A 25,675-nucleotide genomic window follows, 5' to 3' on the forward strand; every position below is an offset into this window, starting at 1 on the left:
AATCTGCTAGCCTGTTCCTTAAAATGGTGCTTAACTAACTATGAAATTTTAAAACAATTTTCCATGAAAGTGTAAGGGTGAATTTTTATAAAACAGCGTTTGCCACAGAAAATAAGTCCTTATTATGTGTTTTTACTTTTGCAGCTGTGTTCTATGGACTGGACACACTGACTGTGGTGGGCATCGCTTTTGCAGCATTTGTAATTGGAGCACTGCTAACAGGAGCGCTTTGGTTCATCTACTCCCGCACAGGTAGGTATGGGGGCTCTTACAGATCTCGGTGCAGATCATGCCGCAGGAAATGCGGTGTGGTCTGAACTCTTGCAAGGTGGAAGGAAAGGGAAATGGGGCCAGCAATGGCTATTCTGGATTTCTTTTCTTGCTTTCTGTTCTTACTAAGGTGTTTTCCAGCAGCTCCTCCCGTAAGCCTGTTGGTGCATATCAGCAGATTGATACCCACCCTTCCCTAAAGGGAGGTGTTATGCATTATGAATATGATGTAAAATTTGCTAAAATAATTTTAAACGCAAACTTGAAAGCTCACATGGGGCATGAGTAAAACTGAGTATTCCTGGCTTGTGCGTTATCATTAGTAGCATCTCTGTATTTAAAATTTAGGTAACATTTCTGTTAATGGATATCTTCCAGTTCCCATACTCCTTTTTCAAAAAATTTTGCAGCTACCAAATTAGGCTGATGGGACTGGGAATGTGATGTGATCGGTACAAGCAGTGGGCCAAATGGCTAAGAGAATGCTTTATTTACATAGACATATTCTGAATATAACTAGACTTGAAAATGTTTCTTGGGCCGTGATTGCACAGAAGTTTTGCCCCAATTATTTGTTCCTTCATTCTTCAACTGTTACGTTAAATTGGTAGAAATCACATGTCATCTCAAGTAATTGTGTCCAACCAAATAACCAGGAATGTACTGGAATTGGTGCAGCCTTCATACATAGATAATTTTTCAGTATCTCCTCAGAATTTTTTTCCACACTAAGTTAGCAGAAATAAAGTACTGTATTGCAAGAAGAGGGAGTTTGGGGCACTCTGTGTTCCATGTAATCTGCAAGGTGGTACAAAGACTGGACACTGATGGGGCCTTGATTTGCAGCATCTGACCTTGGCTGCCTGTGGATTATGGGGTATCTCAAGATCCTTACAGCATACTGGACTCCCAGCTACTTCCACTTTTGACCTCGGAAGACCCTGCCAAGGTCTCTGGGAGGTGGGGAGAATGTGAGGTCAATTACTGCAAACCTTTGCAGCTCTGGAGCACTGGAGTTCTCCCATAGCCCACTGCAGGGTTTTTTTTTGGCATCTAAAACCTTACGGAAGCTATTTAGGAGTGAGAATCCTGCCCTGTTGGGTCAGAGCTTCTGTAAATATTATGACCCAGGAGTTTAGGCTAATTTGGAAAAAAAAAAAAACACACCAAAAAAACCAACAACCAACTGTGGGGTTTTTTTCAGTTGGCAGTATAACAACTTTGTATAAGCAATTCTAATACTTCTCAATGCATCAGCTGTGTATGAAGCTTGTTTGGAATTGAGGCTGATGTGGAACATTTAAAGGTTGTGATAATATGTATAAATAGTATAATTCTGCCTCATATACTACTGAAACATTGTGGAAGAAAAGTACGTTAATTTTCAACGAGTAAATGTATAAGCTAAGAAGGTAATTTCCAAACAGGTAGCATTTGTCAACAAGAAATTAAAACAATTGTTAAATTAATACCACTGGCCCTGCGTTTGTGGAAGTTCAATCTCTGTTCTTATACAGAACCATCTATAGACACGTTGTGTGTCAGTAGTCAAGGAACACTGGGAAGCCAACACAATAAATCCCTCAGCAACAACAGGACTTGGACCAATCCCATTAAAAGAATAACGTTAACAAATTCTATCAGTCACAGAGACCATATACAAATAGTGGAGAGGGCAGCTGCTATGGTTTTGTGTTTGAGAGATGAGAATAAGTGGAAAAAAAGGCCATGCAAAAAGTAATAAATGAGAAGAAAGGAAGGGGATGTTGTGACTCATCAGATCAGAGAATCACAGAAATGATAAAAAAATATCTAGGAAGTTATCTGGTTCAGATTTTCAAAGGATTGTGAAAGTGAACCACTGTTCCTGTGCACGTTATTTTTCTGCGCATATTATCTTGTATCTGCAAAGCACAACTTGCATCAGACTGCAGTGAAGGCTCTGGTAAGCACAGTCTCTTAGAGGACAACTCTGTGGCAGACAAGATAATCCAGCTGCAGTGAAAACAGCTGGCTGCAGACTTTTGTTAAAATGAGGCAAAAAAAGAGATAATCTAGATTTCATCTACAGAGTGGCTGTTTTTTTGCCATTAGATAATTAATGCATTGCTGAATTGTGTTCTGAAATCTCATCTTTGGTTATAAGTAGAACTGGGGTTTGAACACATGATTTAGACCAAAGGTTGGAAAATACAAGATCACTCTAAAACTGCCTTTTGGTGATAATCAAGAGCATTGTCAAAAGTTACTGCTGATGGAGAATGGCAACTTGGGATGTGTGAAGTAAGGTATCTTTGTTGCCGTAGTGCTCTATGCAGTACAGCTAAAGGCCACCTTTTTGCCAGTAGTAAAGAAGATTTGCCAATACACTTTTATCAGTAGGTCTCTATTGGCAGACTCATTCTAGCTTGAAGGCGGCTTTACATGAATGAGCTCTTCTGTTCCTTTTGATAGGCTGGTAACATTAAAACCTCAAACAATTGGTAGCAGAAAAGAACTACAAAATAAGCAGAATGTCATCTCCAAATACTGAGCAAGGATTGTTGTGTTGAGTTTTTTTCATGTAGGGCTTTTGTTGATTGCAGCCATGAAAAATTTCTGCCAAAACATCAAAATTATGCCTTAGAATGCTCTAGATTCTCTGCAACAATTCAACATGGAGTACAGATGTTCTAAGATACACAGGTAGTAAGGAAAGAGAGAGGGGTAGATAGGATTATAGCAACAGAGGAGATACTTTAGCTGGCTTCTGCAAAAGGACTCTGTACTTTTGATCCTTTCTCCAGCCAGTTAAAGGACATGAAAGGTGGCTGAAATCTTTCCACAGTGATGTTGGTCCTGCTGGGAGAGAACCCAAGAACAAAGGCAAAAGTAGCAGAGATTTGCCACAATTAACGCAATTAAACCAATTACCTGGGTGTCTTGTGAAGAAGCAGTTTTGCAGTGTGCATGGATGCAGAAACCCTTCAAAATTTAACCATATAAAAATACCTATCAAGGTAATGTCTGTCTTAATAGGGATAATTGACTGTGTTTGGGAAGGGACATGCACAAGTGGCAATTAGTTAATGAGACTGCTAAACCAAGTAAACTGTATTACAGCAAGCGTCGGTGGCTTCATTCTCTTAGAAAACGTGCTTTCCTTCTCCAGGCAGTGTTGCAAGTTAAGAGGATAAAATGTTCCAAAATCTGAGAAGTTAAAAGCGTCCCTCCTCCCCCACTTCTCCCTTTTTATGGGATCTGATTTAAAATAAACTGACATAGCAACCAATTATATTTGGCAAATGGAGATAGAAAAGCAAACATTCAGACTTCCTGGACAGGGAGTACAGCTGGCAGCTTTCCTAAGTGTGAATAATAAAGTGCATGTTGTTGCATTCAGATGGGTAAAAGCTTGTTTACTGTCAATAGATGAGACATGTCCATTTTGAGTAGTTCTGGTTCACTAACATGAGATACATGAAGCTGTTTACATGAAAAAGACAGATGGGGAATGCCTCTTCAGTGATACATTTCTTTATGTCCTTTTCGTGAATATTCTTTAAAAAACCTTTGCTACAGATTAGCTAGGTGTCGAGGTAATAAAACGCAGGAAAAATCAGCCAGCCCAGATGCAGTTGCTAGACTGTGTTTCATAACATCACCGTGATTTGGATCTTTTTTCCTTGAGGACATGGAGAATTTGTCGTTGTTCAGCAAGCGATTGTGGTGTCTCAGAGCTGCTGATCGTGCTTTAGAGATGAGGTGCTGCCGAGGCAGTGGTATTACAGCAGAGGGAAAGGGGCTCCCATCCCAAATGGAGGGGAAGGTGCCTCTTAAGGCGCTTTCCAGAGGAGCTGGGAGGAGCAGAGCGAGCTGCTGGGCTCGCACAGGGACCCTGACACTGTGCTTGTCACTTTGCCATTAAATAAAAACAACATGTGTTTAGCTTATAAATGAATTTATGGTTAAATGCATACAGATTGTATTGACATGCCGAGGCTGACGCAAAGCCGTGTGTAATCATGTGGTTTGTAAAATGGGTAACAGAGCTGCAAGGGAGGGCGCGGGGGCCGGGGGCCCGGCCGGGGGAGCCCAGCAGAGCCGCTGCATGGCTTCTGGCTGCCGGCGCAGGGCTCGCCGTGCTCTCGTGTTTGTGTTGGCTTGTTTTGGTTTCATGAAAGGGAGTTTGCTTATCACTGCCTTTATAAATATATCCCGTAGTACAAAAGGAAGGAAGACATGTACACAAACAACTGGAGGAGAAGGGAGCAAGGCGGGAGGGAGGGCATCCAAAGGAGGCTCACCAAAGCTTTTACAGCAGGGTGGCACGGATATTGATTTCATACAGTTCATTCTGATGGGTTGCAAAGCCATTTCTAATGCAAATTAGAGCTGAAACTCAGTTTATTTGTGGGTGACGGGGTAGATTCTGACCTGCTGCACATGAGCAGAAAACTGCTGCTTGTGGATGAGCTCCGTAGTTATTTCTTACACTGAGAAAAAAACAGAATCAAAATCTGCTCACAAGAGCAAATGCTGGACTGAGTGCTGAATTCAAGAGCAAGATCCTCACCCTCTTTTTAAACATCTCATTGGCCTCCTGGGTGATGTGGTTTAGTAGTTTGTTGTTTTTCTGTCCTGTCCCATCCCTTCTTTCCTCCCCATTCCTAAACCAGTGGGGTGTAAGGCAAGAGCTGCGCATTCTGGGGCCCTACGTGCACTTACAGCTGTGGCTGCAGCCAGCTAGCAGCAAACCTGCTGGTTTCCATTTACAAAGAGCACTTGCAGCCTCTGCTGTGAGAAATCCTCAGGCCTCCCTTGTCCGTAGCAGTCCTCTGAATGCTGAGCAGCCTGCAGAAGGACACTTTCTGGCCCAAGACACAAAGTGTTAAAGGCAGACTTCCTCCAGCCCAGCCGCATTCCGAGAAGCTCAGGGCTCTGGCAGCTGGGCAGCAGCACACAGGGCATGGGGACCTGCCAGAGCAGTTCCTCCGGGAGGAAGCTGGCTGTCCCTGCTCTGTAACCCTCTGGATGCAGGCTGTGCCTCCAGCCTTCAACCTGTCATGGAAGCAATCACTGAGGAACAGGAGCTCTACCAAATCCTGAGCAGTAAGAAGAATTGGACTCTGCAGACCTGGCCTATGGCATCGAGTTTTGGATAACCCAAGGCAACATAAAGCAGAGGATCCGTGTCACTATAAACTCATGAGCCAGGAGATGTACCAGCCTTAGATTTTTCCCAGTCCTTCCTGCCCATGATCTGACAAAACGTTTCCATCTTGCTCCTCTGCTGGGAAAGCAGCGGTGCTGGTGCTGGTGCTGGCTGCCATGGTCGGGCTGCAGCTCAGGCAGCAGCAGTCTGTCTGTGTTACTGCGCTGAGATCACAGGTTCACATCCTGAGAGATGAGCTCAAGGGAGGGGGCAGCTACAGTGCACGTTATATAAACTTAATCTTGCTATCTGTTTTGAAGAGACTATTTTGTAATACTGCTAAGGTCGTAGAACTGAGCACCGTACCTTAAAAATTGCCACAGTTATGGTTTCCTACGTGGCCTCGTTATGATCTTTTGGGCATTCACATAATGGTGCGATTTTTTACTTCCATGCTGGTTGAGAACTGGATTTTTTCCATAGGAGAACAGCCACAGGTGCAGAAGGGGGTGTGAGGAGAGCCGACAAAAATCTAGGTTTTATCAGGAGCCATAAATCTAGCTTTAACTCCTAGTGCTTGATTTGGCAATCCAAATGACAAAGGACTTTTAATTTATTGTCAGCAAACAGTTAATAAGAAATGGTGACACTTGTTCTCGCTACAGGGTATGCACTACACATACTGTGGTAGCTATAGGGGAACTTCCTGCTTGTTATATTTGGTATAAATCAAGTCAAGCTTGCAGGGTAGCCTGTTCTTTTTCTACACGAAGAAAACTGGCCATGTCTCAGGCTATGTGGCATCCAGCTGATGGAAGAACATTGTCTTCAGCTCCACTTTTAGTGAATATGCTGCTCTATAAACTGGCATTAAAACAAAAGCCTACATTTCATTGGCTTTTTTCCATGAAACAGCAAAGCTATAACGTGGTCTGAGTCGTGTGACAGGACCCATTTGAGTGACAGCTGACAACAGAAGATGGACATTGTCTATCTTGGCAGTTTCCATCAGCTGCTTTTAAAATGCTTAAGAAAACAGCTGTATTATTTTCCCTGTGTACATAGCAAGGCTAAGGTGCCAAAGTCTAGTAACGTTTTCAGCAGTACTCCGTTTGAGGTCTGTCACCCAAGATACTAATTGCATGGAAATACAAACCACCAGAAGAGGAATAGTGGGAAGGAACGGATTATTGTTTACTATGATAACTAACGTTTTCAATTTCCCTTCTCCCAACCCCACTTTTTCTCCCCCCTCTCCCTTTAGGGGAAACAGCAGGAAGGCAGCAGGTCCCCACGTCCCCGCCGGCCTCAGAGAACAGCAGTGCAGCACACAGCATTGGCAGCACGCAGAGCACCCCCTGTTCTAGCAGCAGTGCAACCTAACTCGGGGGGGGGCACAGCTGAGGAGCAACACAGGAGTGCATCGGTTCAAAGGACTGTGTGTAGACATCAGCTTTTTGAAGGATTGGTTTGGTTGCTTTTGAAAAAAATGAGGAGGGATTTTTCTACAGGAAAAAAAAAAAAAAAAGACTGATTTTCTTTTGGGGAAGCCACTGTGTGTGAGTGTGTATATGTGCACACAATGCATGGATAAACACAGCCTGTTGGATCTTCTATAGCATGTTATGCTACATGTGACAAAGCTACTAATTTTACAGTACTGCAACCTGTTCTAGGGGTCTGTGGGCCCTCAATGTGAAATCTATGCCAGTTTGGAAAAATGCTGCTTTGTCTATATGACTTTTTTCTTTCCCTAAACCTTCTCATTGACACAAGGTATTCATTAAGGGAATTCAACAAGATAAGAAAAAAGATGATCTTAGGTCAAAGAATTTCTATTTGTCTAAGCAAGAAAGCCTCAAGGTCAGATCTCTTTGGTTAATAACATTTTATTACTTCAGCTATGTTTAGCCACATTTGAGTGACCTTTTTTTTGTTAAGCTTACAGCTACAGCATCTCATTTGCTTTCCTATTGTGTTTGCAGCTTCAGGTTTTCCAGGTATTTTTGTTTTAATATGCATTAATTTGCTAATTGGAGAAAGCACACTTTAACATTCCCTTTCTTGTCCTCTGGGCCAAAGCTCTTTAATGAGATATTTTTTTTTAATCTAATATATCAAATACAGACACACACACAAGTGTTGGAGACGATTAATGGTCTTGTGCACTAACGTAGATGTGTGTTTACCCTTAATGGCAATGTCTTTATGCAAATAGATGTATACGTAAGTATACAGAGCCTAAGTTACCACTTTAACTATTGGAAAATTAACTCAGTGTTCCTTCCATACATAAAATATCTAAACCTTATATATATATAAAATAAAAAACAACTGTCACTTCAGTGTATAATAGGTAGATAGAGGAGATAAAACGGGTGATTTGTTCTAATCCTTGAGCTAGCAAAAATTCCCTTTGAAATAAGGGATGATCTTGAGGGCACGAAGAATGTACAGTAGAGCCTGTTTGTGCAGGATACTGCCTATCAAAATGAAGCTGTTCTCTTAAGATATTTGTACAGTTGTTTGTGTCAAACTATCGCATGAACATTGCAATTGGATAGTCCCAAAGTACTGTCAGAATATGGACATGGCAGAAAGGTACTAATTGTCACAGGTTGGGTTTTGTAGTGTTGTTACCGTATCTTGACCTTCCAATCGATGCCAAATGAAAAGAGAAAAAGACACTTTTAATGTGTAATTGCTTGACTGTTATGTTGCCACTTTGTAATTGTAATGTGTTCTACTGATCCTTCTCCTTTGATGAAAAATGAGTGTTGTTTTGCTTTAAAAATGAGATGAGTAACTTTCATTAATTTCAGCGAAGGTTACCTGTGTTCTGCAAGAGGAGAGGGAGAGTCATTACACTAGAGTGATAGTCTGCTCTGAAGTCTGAGCTGCAGATTTCTTTTGCTGATTCTACACTTGTGCCTTGCTGATACCAGGATGGTCAAAATGCAAGACACGCAATAGATGTAAGTGCCCAGGATCAGGTGGAATATTACTCACTTTAAATCACATCTGTTACTAAATCCTGCAAACACTGGTGCATAGGAGTAACTACACGCCTCGACCTTGCTAGTACAAGCACATGCTCAACTCTACACGTCGTGGCTATTCTCAGAGTCCATGCAAGATGGTCAAGTGTGTAGAGTTATACGTATGAAGTGTGTTCTACGTTACCAGGCCAATAATTAGTTCTGGTAACATCGACAGGATTGTTGCATAAGCGTAGTTATGCCCATGTACAAGGGTATGCAGGGTTGGCTGTTATGTGGTGTCAGGAGGATGAATGTGCTACCTGTGTGGTTGAAAAGAAAGCGCTTTGCCTAACCTTCAGCAGAATGTATTGTATAAGCATATTCTATGTGTAAAGTCTTTAAAGATGTCTTCAAAGAAGACTAGAGTCTTTTAAGTTCAATCATAGCTATATTTTACTACATTAAATTTCTGTATAAAGATATATTTAAATGTTTTAGATAAATGTAAGTTACTCTATATGAAACGTTTAATTTCAATTACTGTGAAATTTATGTATTTTGTAAATTCTTTTCCCTGTTTTAACCCTTTCCTTCCTCAGATGTTTTATTAAGTAGTTTCTCGTAGAAAGTATTAGATTCAGTTGGTGGGATGGACAGGTTGAAAACTTTTATGTAAAATAGATAATTGTATATTTTTGAGAAACATGCTGCATTATCAATGTTTTCTATTGAAAATTTACTCTAATTTTAAAATAATTTACAGATTTATATGTACCGTTGGATAAACCAAATATATAGAAAGATCAAAGAACATAGATTTGATTTGTTGACTTGTTTTTGAAATAAGTTTGAATTAACTGAACTTGGTGTACTCAGCTATTTAATTCAGAAATTTTAATCAATCTGAAGTAATTGTCTATTGAAAGTGTAATTTTCTTAGCAGATGGAATTACTTAGCAGATGGAACAGCCGTTTCTGCTTCAATAGAGAAAGAGAGAACCAAACCCAGGAATTCCCAGTTAATAGCTTTATTACAAAAATGTGTAGTGTTTTCCAGCAGCTGTTGAGCTGCCTGCAGTTCGGAGTGCTGATACACCTATAAGCTCTGCTTTCATAGCAGCCATTTGTCTCTGCTGCAAGTTTCTCTGTGTGGCGTGGGAAGCTCCTGAGTGCGTAACTGCAAAGCCACTGGTTCCCACCTCCATCAGACCTGGTCTCGCCAGGCTGGATTTCACACAGCGGGTACCTGCAGGGTGTGGAAAGCCAGCGAGGCACTTCTATCCCAGCAGAGGGATGGACTCAGTGGTGAATTTCAGTGTGATGGAATCAACTGCGTAGGAACTTCTTATATAACAGGAGGATTGGGCTTAAAAGGGACACCTTCTGTCTGTAAAAGCTATTAGTAACGTACTTAAACTCCAGAGTAGACTGCTCGCTGTGTCGTGCGTCATCTAGTCACTAACTCAAACCTTTTACACTATTTGGTTTTGGACATTACTATATTCATGTTTCAAGAAGTCAGATCTTTCTGTGTTAGGCTATTGTTGTAGCATTTTCCACATGGAAACGATATTGCAAAATGTCTGTAGATGCTGATGATTGTAACCTTCCCCCTGCCCTTTTCTAACCATTTCTGTATGTACCATTCTGTCTGTTATGTATATCTACCTCATGCTTCACAAGAAGACTGTACTGTTGGTTGTGCTGACAGCCCTTCATGTGAGGTGACTGTTCTGCCCTGTTGTTGTTTGTCATTCATGGGGATGTTCATAGTGTTATCAGATGTTTGCTGCCATGTTCCTGCCAGTTCCAAATACGGTATTTTCACTTTTGAATAAACTAACACATTTCTTTAAGATCCAAATGCCAGGTGATTTTTTTTTAAGTCAAAGAATGGCAGAAATGTACTTGCTAATACCTGTGGCCAGTCTGAACACCCCATTTGTATTTCATATTATGTTCAGTATTTCAAAGACTTGTGGAAATGCATAGTTGTACAGTTTTGATAACCACAGTGTCACGTCATCTTAGTCTCTTGTGCATAATAAAGTATATATCAATTTATTAATAACTGATACCATGATTCATTTATTTGAAGTTGTACGGAGCCAACAGTAGTAGATAAGTTCCATCTCATTGCCGTGTCCTCAGGTCCCATAAACTTAAGTAGGAATTGTATGTGTTAAGGCAGGATTTGATTTTGTGTGACCACATCGTTTTTTTCCTTTCTATGTTCTTTTACCCATTGGTTTTCGTTGGCTTCTCAGTGTCATGACTTCTTGCAGAAACCAGGATATATTTAGTTAGCTGTTCTTCGCTTTAATTTGAAGTCCAAAGCCCTGATTCCGCAGGCATTAAGTTGTTGCATGTCAAGACACAGGCTCCGTCACATCTTGCACAAAGCCTGGCTTGAGCACAGTCAGGTCTGAGGGTCTGCTATTAGTCCCCTGGCTGACGCAGCAAAGCTCCTTTGGGTTGTTATACCCTTGACTGCAAGTATACTGGAGACACATGAGCAAGGCTGAGATGTGTTTTCACTGCTGAAGGGTCTTCCTGTGCTAGAGCAGATAGTTTGGCCGTGTATCAGCAGGGCAAGGATTTGGGTGTTTACTGTCCTGCTTACTGCTTTGTTTCCTCTATTTCATGTGCAAAATGTTCTTTGTGGGCATGCTGCAGCCATATTTCCCTGGGTTGTTCAGAGGTTGTGGTTAACTCACAAAGGAGTTCCCTAAGGAAAGGGATCTGAAATGTTCGATGGTCACTTTTAAGTATCAAGAATCCCTCAGTTCAGAAAAGACTATTAATTAGAAGCAATCGTAAGCCTGCATGTTGCCTATAACTTACTTACAAATCACAGAGGTGCAATAGATTAATTGCTTCATAACAACCATATTTCAGTTTCTGCATTAAGACCATTATTTTTTTCTTTCGGAAGTGAGCTCTGTAGAGCTGACTCTCAGTGTAAAGCTAGTGGAGCTGTTCTTCACCTTCACCTTTAAGGACCTCTATTTTGACTGAAACATGTGGAAGCATGATCAGTGTTTCACAGGAGGAATTAATTTTAAAATGCAATTGTTAGGCAACAACTTGTGGTATATTTGTGTGGGTTTTAGACATTAAGAAATAAGAGTCTTGCTGTATTACAGAGTAAGCATCAGTGTTGCACATGTTTGTTTCTTCAGGCATTTGTGAGTGAAGCAAACATTTTGGAGAGTCAGAAACCACCAGCTGCCAGTTTCAGGAAAAACAGTTGTCCAGAGCTCTTCTAATTGAAACTGAATTAAATTTATCACAGCTTTTCCTCCAAGGCAATATAAAAGGAAAAGGAGATGATATTTTGATAAATTTTCACAACTATCACTTCGTAATTGTAAAGCCAGATATTTATGAGCTGGAAGTCTGTTTGCAGCTTGGCTTTTGTCATGTATTCCCAGATTTCCGGCCCTAGACCTGGCCTTGCGAACCTGTGTGCATTTACACTGTTTGAATGCTTTGTGTGAGAAAGATCAAATTACACCACTTCACCTACCCGGGGAAGGTTATGGCTTAAATTACGTTTTTATAGTCTCTCATTTGCTAGAAGCCTTCAGGGACTCGCTGCGACGTGGCCAGGAGGTGATGTGCCCCGCAATGGCCCATCCTGCCTGCCTGGCACACACTGTGCTGCAGCTTTGCTGTGTTCAGGAAAAGTGTAAAGAGGAGTTGCTTCATGGATAGCTGAGGAAGAAGAGCAGCACAAACATGTTACTCTCGCGCTTTTCTAAAGTGAGATTTCCCCCCCTCCCCCCCCCCCCCTAATTATTTTGGCACATATATCTGAAGAATTGGTTAAAAAATATTTGGGTGGAGTCTCCTTTTCGCTCTGCTGTTACTGCTGCTTGTAAACTGCCAGCTCCAGTAAAGAACATACCGTACTGACAAAAAATTAACCCAGTATTTAAAAAATCAGAATATTGAGTGTTAAGCAGAGAAAGCTGATGGTATTTAAAGATGCTTTAAGTGGCTCAGCAGACTCACTGTTCTGTTGACCATGTAGATTTTTTATGGTATACCTGCTAAAATCAAAGTGCCATCCCTGCAAGTGTGACTGATCTTCCCAGTTCCCCAAGCATTTAACTTCCAGATTTGCTTTGTAAATACGGTGAAAAGATAAAAAAAGTTCTCGTCTGTCTTTTTAGTGCAAGCAGGCATATCCCATGGGATTGTGAGAGCTCGGGATGTAGGGAAAGTCTTTGCTCTATGCAATATTTTTATTAGTCTGTCATCCTCAAAGTGATTAGTAACATTAGCTGTTAAGAAGGGAAAATAAACAGGAAAATTTAAGAGGATCATACAAGCAGGGCATTTGCAGCAGGAATATAGAGGTTTTCGCAAAAATTGATTGCTAAAGTATGTCGTAGAAAATTTAAATCACTGAAATAAAATAACATGAAGGAAGCAGTTAGGAAGCATCTGGAAACAGGAGGCTGAAGATGATGGCCACGCTCCGGCCCGAAAGGAGCTGGTGGGCTGCCAGGGCTGCCGTGTGCCCCCGCTCGGCGCCACATGTCACCCGCCACTGGCAGCTGCCACTCACGAGGCCTCGGGCACCAGCAAACCAAGTAGGATTGTTACTGACAAGACTTGTGGTACGGATGTTGGGGTGCGATAAAGACATTGGGGTGGCAAAAACAGACTTTTGCAGACAAATAAGAGTTTTGTGTCAGCTGAGTGGCACGCTTTGGCTGTTGCTTCAGGAAGAAGAGCTGAGGGTTAGATGGCGTGCGCTGGCATTGCAAGGAGGAGAACTGGTAAAGCACCAGGCCTGCCTCCTGGGGAGCTCCTCCGCCACTAAAAACTGTGCCCAGGGGTTCAAAATAAAAATCTCCATCGTGACTGAGCAAGCTTCTTCCTTTGCCCGTGCAGCTGGCGCAGGAGCGGGGGCAGGCGGGCAGGCGGGCAGCCTCGCCGTGGGTCAGGGCTTCTCAGGCAGGCTCAAAATGGCGGCGCGGGGCTCAGCGCTGGCCCGAGAAGGTTTTGCAGTGGAGCTCAGGCAAACTGGGGGGAGGTGGCAGCCGGTGGGTGGATGCCAGGGGGACAGCTGAGGGGCGTGTGGCCGCGTTTGGTAGTGGTTTTTCAGGAGAGGCAGGTGTTCAGGTATAGATTTGAAAGTGGACAGCCATGACGGTCCGTGTACGCCCAGTGGGAGCGTGTGAGGTAAAAAGTGGAGCTGTTGTGAACCTTTTTTGGTTAAATACTGCTGTTGCTGAAAGATGCATGTGGGTTTTGATGGGGAGGGAGGGTGGCTCACAGTTGTAGCCCGATAGTTAAATTGCCATCTAACGGAGCTGCTGTGTGGGGAGTGGTGAAGGCCCCTGTGCCCTGCAGGACAGTGGGTGGCACCTGCAGGGTCGGGGGCTCTGGTCACAAAACAGACCTGTCCTCGCTCTTGTTTTAAGTGGAAGGAGGCCCAAAGGTGGCGTTTGGATCCCAGTCCTCTGATGAAACATGTCAAACCCTCTCTCTCTTAGAGCTGTACAACACGCTTGTCAGGTAGCTCCGGTGCACCAGGCGGCACAGAAAAAGCAGACTGCTGCAAGTGCAAGATGATGAAGGGTGCTGAGGATGTGGAGGATGGTCAGTAGAGAGAGACAGGAGCAGGTGTAGGATGACAAACACCTACATAAAGAAGGTGGTGGGGATATATATCTATTTTACATAGACTAAGCTGGCGGTGCCCTCAGTCTGATGATGCAGGGAGGCAATGTTCGTAATTAAGGATGGAAAAAGAAGCGAATCCATGATGAGGTTATTGTCAAGTTGTTTGACAGAGAAAGTTGGATCAACACTGTGATTACAAGTGTTGTAGCATGAGAAGCAGAGTGTGCTGGTTTTGTCCAGGGAGAACTGAGGGATGATTACACTGGAAAGCATGTACCCTGCTGACATGCTTTGTACCATTACAAAGCCAGAGTAAGTACACTCATGTTTTTACTGGCAGTACTTAGTTAATTTTTCTGTGACTTCCCTCAAATGTGTGTCCCTGAAGTGAGTCATGTTTTACTCGATGTTAGACAACAAGGGTCTGTCATAAACCAAGAGGCTTTTGCTAGGCCAGCTGCCTGGCCCTTCTCCTGTCCCCATGGGCCATGGGATGCACAGGATGATCTGCTCTGCAGACAAGGAGTGATTTCTCCAGGGTGGGTTGTGCCCGTCACCTGCATCATGGGATAACCTACCAAGGAGGCCACAGTTATATCAGGAACTTCAGAAATCTGGCCCTGGCAAGGTGCTGTGTACAGTTAATTTTGTTTTCTGGTTTAATGGTAGAAGTAGGGTTATGCCAAGCTAGTTCCAGAAGATTTCTCTGTTGCTTGCTTTTGTAAACTTTCATTTATGGCATTGCTCTTTCATTCAAAGGTAAAATATGGAAAGCTTAAATAAAAATTTACATCATAGGCTAATACAAGGTGTTGAAAGTCAGACCACATACTTCTAGAGTGCATACATCTTAGTCAGTATCTGGTTAAACAACTGCGTACCAAGAATAAATTTGCTATTGTCTCTTTTAGAAGCTGTTAAGAAATCTTAATTACTGTGTTTATTTGAGTAATGACAAATAGTATGGTTACATGGCCCCAGCTAATTTTTATGGCTTTCCTGTGCTTTTATTGAGCAAAGACAAAACTGTGATATCAAAAAGCTGGGTAGTCATGCATTTATGTTTTTAAATATAAACGCACACAGATGTACAAGTACACATCATTTCATCTAGTAGTGGAAAAAGTCAAGAAGGGAAAGTGCCAGTGTGTGTGTTAGAGGACAAATGCACATGGACATGAATAGTGCAGAAAGCATCTAGAGTATGCAAGCCTGTACTGCTGCTAACAAGCATTTTGCATCTGGAAGATATGACTCAATTGTGCGCTCTTTCAACATCTTCAAGGTCTGGATTCTCTTTGCTCGGTTCAGGCAGTTAGGGGAGCCATCAGACTGGAGGCAGTCAGTCCCTGAGGCTAACTTGGCACACCTTGCCTGTCTCCTGTATAGGCACTGGGGAGATCCTAGAGCAATTCCTCTCCTAACTGAGCACCTGCAGTTGGCCGGCATGAATCTGAATGTCCAACTTCTCTAGACAGTGTTGCTCAGGCTGGGGAGCAGTTCTTAGAAAAATCATGTAGTTGAATAGGAATGAACTCATAAATTCTCAGAGCTCATGTGTGCTGGTGGTGCCAGTGCAGGAATACAATGAACTCAAACTGTCAGAGCTTATGTGTGCTGGTGGTGCTAGTGCAGGAATATGATGATGTAAATTTATTTTGACACAATCAGTGAAAGTAACAGTTACATGGAAGGAGGCTAGAGGAGATCAGGGTCACTGCCATGCAGGTATGCAGCTTCTCCCTCTAGGTGGGATAACTCAAATGTTGCCCCCTGCTTACAAACCTTTAAGATTTTTCACACAGCATGGAAAGAAACCAACATGTGTACAACTGGAGGCACTTGCCAGCATCCAGGCTCAGTGCCATATTTGAAGAAAAAAATTGTGCTGTTACTCAGAATCCATGATTCATTTTTAGAGCAAACTAAGGGTTGGATTCTCAACTGGTATAAACTTGCTCCTTTAAACATCAGTCAGAGTCTGTTTACACCAGCAGAGCATCTCTCAAGTGTATAAGCTATTCTCTAGCACTGAATAACAGAAATATGATCTGGCAAGCAGCCAGTTTGAATAGCTGCCAGGGTATGTCAGATCCAAACATGATTCCTTGAACCCCAGCTCTTCCCTCCTGCTTTAGACTTTTATTGAAAACAGGATCTATTCCCTAGCCTCTCAAGTCGTACTTCTTGCAACTTGAGTTCAGCATGCTACCCGCTTTCTCCAAACATCAGAATTTTACTCCGCAGCTGTAAAGCCTTTCCTCAACCTAACCATCATTAGAAGCTCTTTATTTCCAACTGAAGTTCTGACAACTGCAGTGCTGGTCCTCCTGTTTGCATTTAAATCAAGAAGGCTCACTTTTCAAATCAGTCAGTGCAAAATGCCATACTCATTTTTTAAAAATGTATGTGTTCTGAGCGGGACATGGAAGGTAGCAATGCACTAGGGTGATTCTAGCTTCAATGAATTGTGTAGGTTTCAATATAAGAGCCTCCAAAGAAGGCTGAAGCAGGCATTCTGGGCAGCGCACATGCAAACATATTAATAATATGTTAATTAGTCACCAAGATCCTCTACAGCAAAGCCCATAGGCTCTATCTGACACTGCAAAGCCCTTGGTGGTTCTGTACCTGATCACAGCACACAGAGGGTGACAGCTGAGATCTCTTCACTCATGGAGTGGTTGTGGGCTTGCTCAGACAAGTGCACCAATGATATGTTTGACATGTTGTCTTTGTGGGGCAATGTCACTCTCAGAGGGAAATGCTGCTGATGTGCAGAGCACTGGGCCATGTTTCCCAGGCACTGTCACTTCTGAATTTTTGAAGCCAAATGGCTTCCAGGTTGCCGATGGGCTCGCTCCTGACAAGGGTGACAGCTGTCAATGGGCCAGTGCTGCTCTTGTGTCTCCTTTCTAAGCAACATTTGGTTAGTCTTCCAAGAAAAACGCTAGCAGTTAGTCATATGTGAGTCAGCTGTAACTATCCCACCCATTATAAACCCTATTCACTTTGCTTGTTTCCAGATGTTTTTAACTGGCCACTATTTTACAGCATGTCCATGCTCTGGCCAGGACTGGGCTAGTTAGCACTACATGTGACAAAGCCCACTCAGTGAGGCTTAAAAGCTGTTTCATTGATCCAAGTTTTCAGGAAGGTTTCTTTCTCATTTCCCTTGAGCTCATTGCTATTCCTGCACTGAGTGCTGTTCATTCACACTTCGAGCATGCTTTTTGGACAAAGCAAGCACATCTCTAGCGTGGCATTTTTGCCTTTGTCTTCTGGAAGTGAGTTTGTAAGTTAAGTGACCTCACTGAAGACAAAGACGTAGCATGTGGTGTTTGAGCTCTTCAGTATTAAAGAATTTTTTTTCCAGAAAACAGTCTGCAAACAACATACAGACTGCAATTTGCATTCAAGGATCATCAAATCCCTTGGAATAGCAATTCAAATAGTAAAATCACACTGCTCTTAGACAAGCTGGGGGTGGGGGGTGGAGTTATATGGGTGAAGTACTAAGTTGGTTATGTTGAACTCTTTGGGGAAGATTTTAAGTTTATGGAAAGACATTACTGTCCAGTTCTGTAAATACAGACCCATGAAGCTGTTGCACAGTTATAAAATAATTAATCAGCCATCAAACTTAAAGAAACCACATGTATGACTGGCTATGCTTTCAACACATTCTGTGATTCATTGTCCAGGACTAAGATATTGCAGGGATGTTCTGAGAACTTCTTATCTTTCCTAGGACTGACTGCCATAGAGGTACACACTACATGACCTCTTACAAAAGGCTTATACAATGTGTGATTCAAACTGACATGTGACCAAGTCTTTTATGGGAAATCTTGCATTTTCCCTGAAACTTTTGCTTTATTTTCCTGAAGACTTCTAGTGCTAAAATTAAGCCTATTTTAAACTGCTTTACTGAATTACATCACACAACTTTATGGCTCTGGCAGTGAACTCAGATACATACTGGCAGCCAGTTGAGGAAATTTCACACCTTTGTTTTATTCTTCTAAAGTACTTGATAACTTCATGTGGATGTCATTGGGATAGTAAAAACACACTCTTGGAAGGGTTGCCCATTTCTTTTTTCTTGAGGAAGATTGGTCGATCAAAGCTAGCGTATAAATCTTGTAAAAACATCACGTTTTACTCTCCATAACACAGTAATAAGAACGTTTCACTGGTTACGTTAATTAAGAAAAACATTTCTCTGTGGTGGTGGTTTTTCTTTGATGTTCCTATCAGGCCAAAGCAAACAGGCAAATGCCAGAGAACTGAAACTGTATTGCCTACTAGTATGTCAGTAGTATCTAATACTACAGGTCTGTTTTCCAATCAAGGCACGTGGGGTTTTGTCTATAAATTGTTGGAACACTAGTGGGAATTCCCCACGTAAATCTCTCAGTAGCAGATCAGTTGAACAATTGGCTCTTCATGTTGATCTCTATGGATCTTCCTCCTCTCACAGTTTTAGTTCATTTTGGGGGGAAAAAAAAAAAAAAAAAAGCAGCCTGTGCTTATTTCCTTTCTTTTTAAATCCTAGAAGAAACAAATAGGCCTTAGCAGCCTATTTCTTGTTAGGTTTTTCTATCTCTGCATACTCCAGGTACTGCAATACAGTGGAATTGCCTTTAGAATAAAAGGTTCACACATTGGAAATTAGACACAGAAAAGATCTGTTTAGGCCACCCTGCCTGCATGTCTGAGACATCTGGAGGTCTGCTGCAGATCTTATAGCAGAGAATTAGGGCTGATTTCTGTAAACCTGAGTGGGTCAGGTTCTGGTACCCAAACACAGGAAACTCAGAGCAGATCTTGATAGGTCTAAATCCAGGGGATTAGGGATGTATTATTACATTGTTTGACATGTATACAATCTACTTGAAGCACTTTGGGGGCAGCTCTTATATGCTCTGTTTCATTTAGGTATTTGTTCTGAAGAATGACATTCCCTGGCCAAAATGCCATTCAAGAAAGACAGCCTTGTACTTCCTATGGAGCGATGTAAGCCACTCTGTGAGGCACAGCGCAGTGGAGAACCCGGCTCTGCCAGTAACACTGCCAAGGCATTTAACTTTTCTCTGCCTCACTTTTGCATGAGGCTTTCACATCCATTTCAACATATCTGAGAGCTGAGATTCTAGGCGGGGAGGTCTCTGTAAGTGTTTTCTAACTTTTCTTGCTGAAAGGCACATTTTGCCAGGTGCAAAAAAATGTAGTCCTTTACTATATTTTTAAAACATTACCTCAAGAAAATTTCCCTAAAATTTTGAAGTATGGATTTCTTGTTCCCATTGTTAATTTGTTTTCCCCATGCTATCTGCAAAAGTAAAACAGTCAAATACTCAGTACTGCTTCCTGCTGCAAATAACATCATGAATTAGAAATAAATGGGGCATTTTTATCAATAATAACAGGTATGTCCATGAAGAAGTGGAACTCAGGAGATGCTATTTTATAGGCACAATCCCTTTATTGACAAAGCTGACTTTTTAAAATACTGTTCACTTGAAAATACATAAGCTACATTAAAAGATAGTACATAGGATCTAAGTGGCTGTTCCTCTTTTCTGCTCCCAGTTATCATCTGGTGTGTCTACAGTATGGTGCATCTGTCACAACACACAGAACTTGTGGAATAGTTAATCTGCATGAGTATTAAATGTCAAGCTGTAAACTAAACACTCCCAGCAATGGGAGGCATCATGAAGGGATTCATGTTGTAAGGAAACATTGTTGTCCAGGGTAAACTTGAAACAACCGTGTTTTGTTGACACCATATTTCAAAACTAATTGCATGTTCTGAGATTACTTTGGCTCTGAGAAATGAATGCCATGACCTATATTATTTAATAAGCTTTTCACTCTTGTGTAGAGGAATGTTCTGTAGGTGATGGACGTAGAAATACCCCAGTTTAATAAAGTTGATTTCTAGATTAAGAGAATTAATCTAATAAACATCATAGGTGATTAAAGGATGTTGAAGTACACTGGATCCCACATTTCCACCAAGGCTAGTTTATTTTAAAATTCCTTGTGCTGAAAGGATGAATGTTATATCACAGCTGGGTGAATCACACCATCCAACGAGAGTCAGTACCAAGTGCCCTCCTATTTATAGACCTGTGTGACCACAGCCAGTGCCTCTGATGTGGCTGAGGATCAGAACTGCTCTTCCTAGCTCCCAGTCTGAGGCTGCCCACCAGGTTGGGAGCTGGTATACTTCAGTCTGATCCTAACCTCTGTCTACTCTGTAATTTGGAAAAAAGTTTTCCTTTTTGTACCACTGTTTTCTTTGCTCAATCTTTGTCTGCCGTAAGTCTGAACGTTTGGCAGCAAAACCTGCCTTTCCCTTTGTGGGGCTTTGCACTGTGGTGCTGTCATCTTGCTAGGAATGGCAGACATCCTGGCCCCTCGGGATTTGTTGGACTCCTGACCACCATCCCCTGTTGCTGTAACAGGCTGGAGTGTCCTGTGGCAACTGTATTGCTCCTGCTCTGGGACATCTTCCTCCATCTCTAGCCAGACATATCCAACCCACAGAAAGGGCTCCTTCCGTAGCCTGTCTTCTCCATTTGGAATTGTTCTTACTATTCACTCAGACTGGAGAGCAAGCACATTCAATAAACAAGAATGCTTGATCATGAAAAAGCCACAGACAGTAGTTTTACTGGGGGTGTGTGCTTTATTCATGATGATTTCTTTGAAATTAGGATGAGAAATTGGAAGAAGTGGCAAGAGGCAGCTAAAACTGTTCTGGAGATTTCTTGGAAACACAGATTGCTTTTTGAGACATTTATTTTGTGTGATCTGATTAGTGTATGCTGGGTGCATTACAGAGGTGACTCACTCATTGCTTGGGTGCAGGGAGGTGAAAGAGAAACAAGTGAAGTTGTCTGTATCCTAGCAGAAAGCTTTGAGTTTTCTTTAGTAAACTGTCTCCCATTTTAACTTTTCAGAGTTACTCTATTGTCAGCCTAGTGATGCTTTTACTTGCAGAGGAAGACATCTCCCATCTGTGCAGCCAGCAAGGGAGATGAGTAAATAGCAAAGGAAGGAGAGGTGAAGAGCAAAAAGGTTAATTAAAATCAGAACTTCCAATATATTGCAATCCATGGCTGTTTGGGGTCGTATAAGTACTTTCCTACTATGTATTCATCCAGATATTATCCAAACAGAAATCCATCTAGTCAGTTAAATCAATAGGCACAGAAGTATGGTTCATGGGTTTTTTATTACAGTTAACTCTCTCATACTGAGCATACTGAGCATACTCCTACTAGAGTATCTGTTTACACAGAAAATCATGTTCATAAGCCTTAGTTTAATTTTGACCATGACAGTAAGAACTATTGCCCACAGAAATCTACCAGGTACAGAAATCTGTATATGGAGATAGGATACTCTGCAGAAGGGAGACCACTTGTTTGAACAGTGACTTTGGTGAAATAGGATTATACAAAATCATTCTAATGCTTTTCCTGCCTCATCAGGTCAGGTCATTGAATTGACTTGAGGTTTTCGTCCCAAAAGTAGTGTTTTGGCTTTAAATGACTTGAGCTGGATTTCTCCTATGTGCCTTCTGTTGCTGTTACAGGTAGCACAGCTTATTTCCCCAGCTCAGCGGAAGGGTTTGGTAAATGAACATCAGTGGGTCAACTGCCTACACCTGCCACCAGGCTCTTGGGTGTGTGGGCAGTGTGTCCCAGGTGGGGCTGTTATCTGGTACAGGATCAACATGGAAGGAACCTGCTCTAAGCTTAGCAGGTAAGTGTAAGGTATTATTACATTTACTGTAATTTAGAAAAATTAATGTGCTGGATTTTTATTTTTGAAACAGGCCTTTGAACATAAAATTGCAGAGGTACAGTAAATATGAACCCTACAGTGATTTTGCATGTAAAGCTATATCTAAGGGGGGGGGGGGGGAGTCCTTGAACTGTCTTTGTTTTACTTTTGTCAGAAATGACGTATTAAGGCTACTTTGAAAGGCTGTGTGGACAGATCTTGCAGATGCTGAAATGGAGGGATTGCTTTAGCTAACATATGGAAAATATTTACAGATCTTAGACAGTGGTGATATATAAGAGTAAACAGAATGTCAGATAAGCACTGCATTCCTTTATTTTCACTTAAGACTGAGGAAAAAAATATATGCCTCTTTGTTAGCAGGGAGAGAGGAATGGCTTGATGTTGGAGGGCAAACTGATCTGGGGAAAAATGTGCATGTTAAGCAAAGTGAAATATCAGCTTTAAAATCCTTAATAAATTCAGATCTCAGGATATCTCCTCTGAAGTCTGTGGAAAAATGGACTTTTGTGGAGTGGCAGCTTGAGTTATGGCTCAATTTTCTGTCCACTTCCATTTAACTTGCAATTTAAAATGAAAACATTACAATGACTTTCATCCTGCTCACAGTGGCAGCGGTGTGTGTCGGTGCAGGCTGGGGAGAGGGGCAAGCCAGCCGCTGGGGCGAGTTAAAGCTTCTCTTTCCTTGGCCAACAAAGTAATACCAAAGGATTTCTTATGGAAGCAAAAGTCTGGGAGACTGAAAGCACCAGGGTCTCACTGTGTGGCAGCCCGGATGAGGGAGCAGACCATGGCGTGCAACACTGAGCAGTGCATCCGGCTCTTGTCCCTCGTAGTTGTGAGCTGGAGGCAAGACTCGGATACTGAGCTCAGCTTCCCTGAGCTGAGCCCAGCTGTTCGAGCTTAGGTTCCATTTTCCTGTGGTTTTATACTATTTCAGTGTCTGTATTCATGCTGTAATGTAAAATCTCTATTTTCCTGCTCCCAAAGCTCCTAGGGATTCCCTGAGAGCATTGCACAGCACTGTGCCCTAGGGCCTGAGCAGTGACTGGGACCCAAATACCCCGGGGTCATTGCTCAGGAGGAGAAAGGCAGAAGGACGCTGACAGCCCGAATGGGATGCATCACAGCTGGTGCTGACTGTACTCTGCCGTCCAGTCCAGCAGCCAAAGCGATTCCAACAAGCTTACAAATGCAGGCTTGAGTTACCAGAGTTTTGCTGTAGATTTATTAGTATGGAGCGGGGTCCTATGCAAATGGTTTCTCATCTACCTCAAGTTGGCAGAAGGCTGGACAGGTGATGCTTTTTTTTATTTAAAGGCATAAAAGGTACCTGGCTTTCTAACGGAGGCAATGTTGCTAATATATAGGAAATTCAATACATTGCTAACTCAGTGAGGAAAAAATGCACCTTTGAATAAATGTGTTACTAAACCTGACATCTAAGAAATGTTGACTTGTGTAAAATATTGGTGGTTTGAAACAATGACATTTTAAAAAGTTGCTGACCTAAGAATTTTTCTTTGACTTTTACTATTGTTTCTTTTGGATATGCTTAGTTGTTTATCTAAGTAACTCTGGTCATTGAGGTTTCAAGAAAAAAGGTAAATAGAGGAAAGAAAGTAATACAAAAGGCAAATACAAATAGCTTCTGCTATAACAACTACACTTCTTTAATTTTGCCGCTCTGAAAATATATTAAAATGTATTGATTCAGTAAACTTTTCCATGTTTCTAAAAAGGGCAGGATCGAGAATACTGATCCATACCGAAACACTTAGGGAGTACCTAAGATTTGTTAGTTTTGGCACAGGCCGGCAGAGGCAGTCTAATGTCATCATGTTTGAAAAAGGAGGACAGTGGCAAAGGGTGATTCAAGTGCAGTGTAAACTTGGTTAATTTACAACATGATGTTGGTTTTAATAAAAAACAGGGGAATTGGTACACAGTGCTGGCAGAAAGTCTGAGGCAAAATCAGATTTAGCTGTAGATACCAACAAGGAAGCATAGCCAACGATTTCCATTGCTACATTTATTTACTGCTGCTTAAGCTTGTTAAGATGACTAAATCTGCATGTTGAGGTTGGGTTTTTTGTTTTGCTTGTTTTGTGGTTTTTTTAAAGGCCAGTCTGTAACTGTGTCTGAGGAACTTTTTATGTGACTGTGATGTCCTGGTCTGCTCTAAGTTCCACTGACAAACATGCACTGGATCACTTGCTGTTCAGTGCTCACTCACGTCAGTGTTGGGTCCAAAAAGAACCAGCTGTGAATGCATCTGAGCTGTCTCTGATACAACTCCAAGTCTGGAAAAACTAATTCCTCCCTCTCTATGCAGACGGTGTTGTGCAATGGCCTGAGCTCACTAAATACTTCAGTTGTACAATGGAAAGTAACCTAGGTACAGCATCTGCTTTAATGGCAACTGGTGTGTTGAAGTAGTAGATGTTTGGGGGTTGTTTTGGGGGTATTTTTTTGCAACCTACACTCTGTTTCTACCGACTAATTTTTTACATTGATGGAGTTGCAAGAGATTGGTACAACCACACCATCTTGGCCACTATTTCCACACTCCTTTGCCTGCTAAGCAGACCTGAGAGACATTGTATTATGGCAGACCTCCAGCAATCAGGTTAATTCTATTAGTGCTGTACACACAAAACCAATGTTGTGGAGTTTCTGTTATCTGCTTACAAACTGCTTTGAGGAAACATTTTATGAGACAGATTTCCTAAATATGTTAAATGGTACCATGAACTACGGTAGTTAATTATTAAACCATATGTAAAATCAAATGATAAAGCAAGAAAAACAACCCAGGCACTTTGGTATATGGTTTCGTAATGTTTCCTGAAAGTGGTGAGCTTGGCTAGGAAGATTTCTACTGTCATCCCTTTCCTGTTTTACCCCCTGTATCCCTTGGCTCTGTAGTGCTCTTGCAGGTGGTGTTTGTTGCAAAATGCATCTAACCCCAAAGGAGTCTTGATTGCTACTTCTCAACATACAATATGCTATTGGTGCCAACTGATCTCTATTTCTGCTTTTGGAGTTAAAGTTTGCCATAGTTTTTCTTCAAGAGGTTTTTGCCAGCTGCCTTAATTATTTTAGTGTTTACAGGTCTGCAGTTGTTGACAGCATTGACAGTATTGTTTGTTCTCTTTCCTTCTGCAAGTAGTCTAATGTTGCACAGAAACACCGTCTCACCCACTTTCCTGTTTTAGGACTTCAGGAAGCAGTGTAGCGTTCCTGGGCTGTTTATTCTCTGGTGTCCTACACTGTGCACTTTTTTGCACAGCCTACCCTTCCCTCTGTCAGCTTTTGGGTGCCCCACTCCACCTGTGCTGCTAACCCTAGGAGTTCTTGTTTACCATAACACTAATCCCAGATGTTGGCTGATCCGTATAGAATAATGCCCAGTTATGGCCCAGGCAAATATGCCAGCAGTTAATTTTTTGTGTGGCTGAACTATTCTTTTGGTTGCCCCTTTGCATTCTGGCCCTGCCCTGAGCTGTGTCTCTCTCCTAACCCTACATGTGGTTTGAACCTTAACCTGTGACCACCAGGCATGGCCTGGAGGCTTTGGCTGAAATCCTTGCGCAGCCCACCACTTGCTTTGGCAGCCTTTTTTAATCCCTCAGCAGCTGGGGCTATTCTGTCAAGGTAATATGCCAGTTAGGTGGTGATTATCCAGCCCTGATTACATCACGTACCCAAGAACAAGTACATTAGAAAGAAAACATAAGATAAGAAATGCCTCTTCTCCAAGCCTATCCTATCTGGCAGCCAGACAGCTTCTATACAGGTCTGTACCAAGGCTTGACAGAGCCTC

At 42.1% G+C, this 25,675-nt stretch overlaps 1 protein-coding gene across 3 annotated transcripts in view; it reads left to right on the forward strand.

The window, feature by feature from the left end:
* Positions 1–10,456, forward strand: part of TGFBR3 (transforming growth factor beta receptor 3) — a 121,379-nt gene extending 110,923 nt beyond the window's left edge. For 2 of the 3 annotated variants that reach the window (XM_040610170.1, XM_040610171.1), the window contains exons 16-17: positions 145–252; positions 6,669–10,456. In XM_040610170.1, the coding sequence (XP_040466104.1) occupies positions 145–252; positions 6,669–6,787 (227 nt within the window). In that variant the 3' untranslated portion in view covers positions 6,788–10,456. Of the gene's footprint in view, positions 1–144; positions 253–1,116; positions 1,453–6,668 lie in introns of those variants that run through there. The other variant, XM_040610172.1, reaches the window with a different exon arrangement.
* The last annotated feature ends 15,219 nt before the right edge of the window (positions 10,457–25,675 follow it).

Source organism: Falco naumanni, chromosome 11 (genome assembly GCF_017639655.2).
Source record: "Falco naumanni isolate bFalNau1 chromosome 11, bFalNau1.pat, whole genome shotgun sequence".
NCBI classification, from domain to species: Eukaryota; Metazoa; Chordata; class Aves; order Falconiformes; family Falconidae; genus Falco; species Falco naumanni.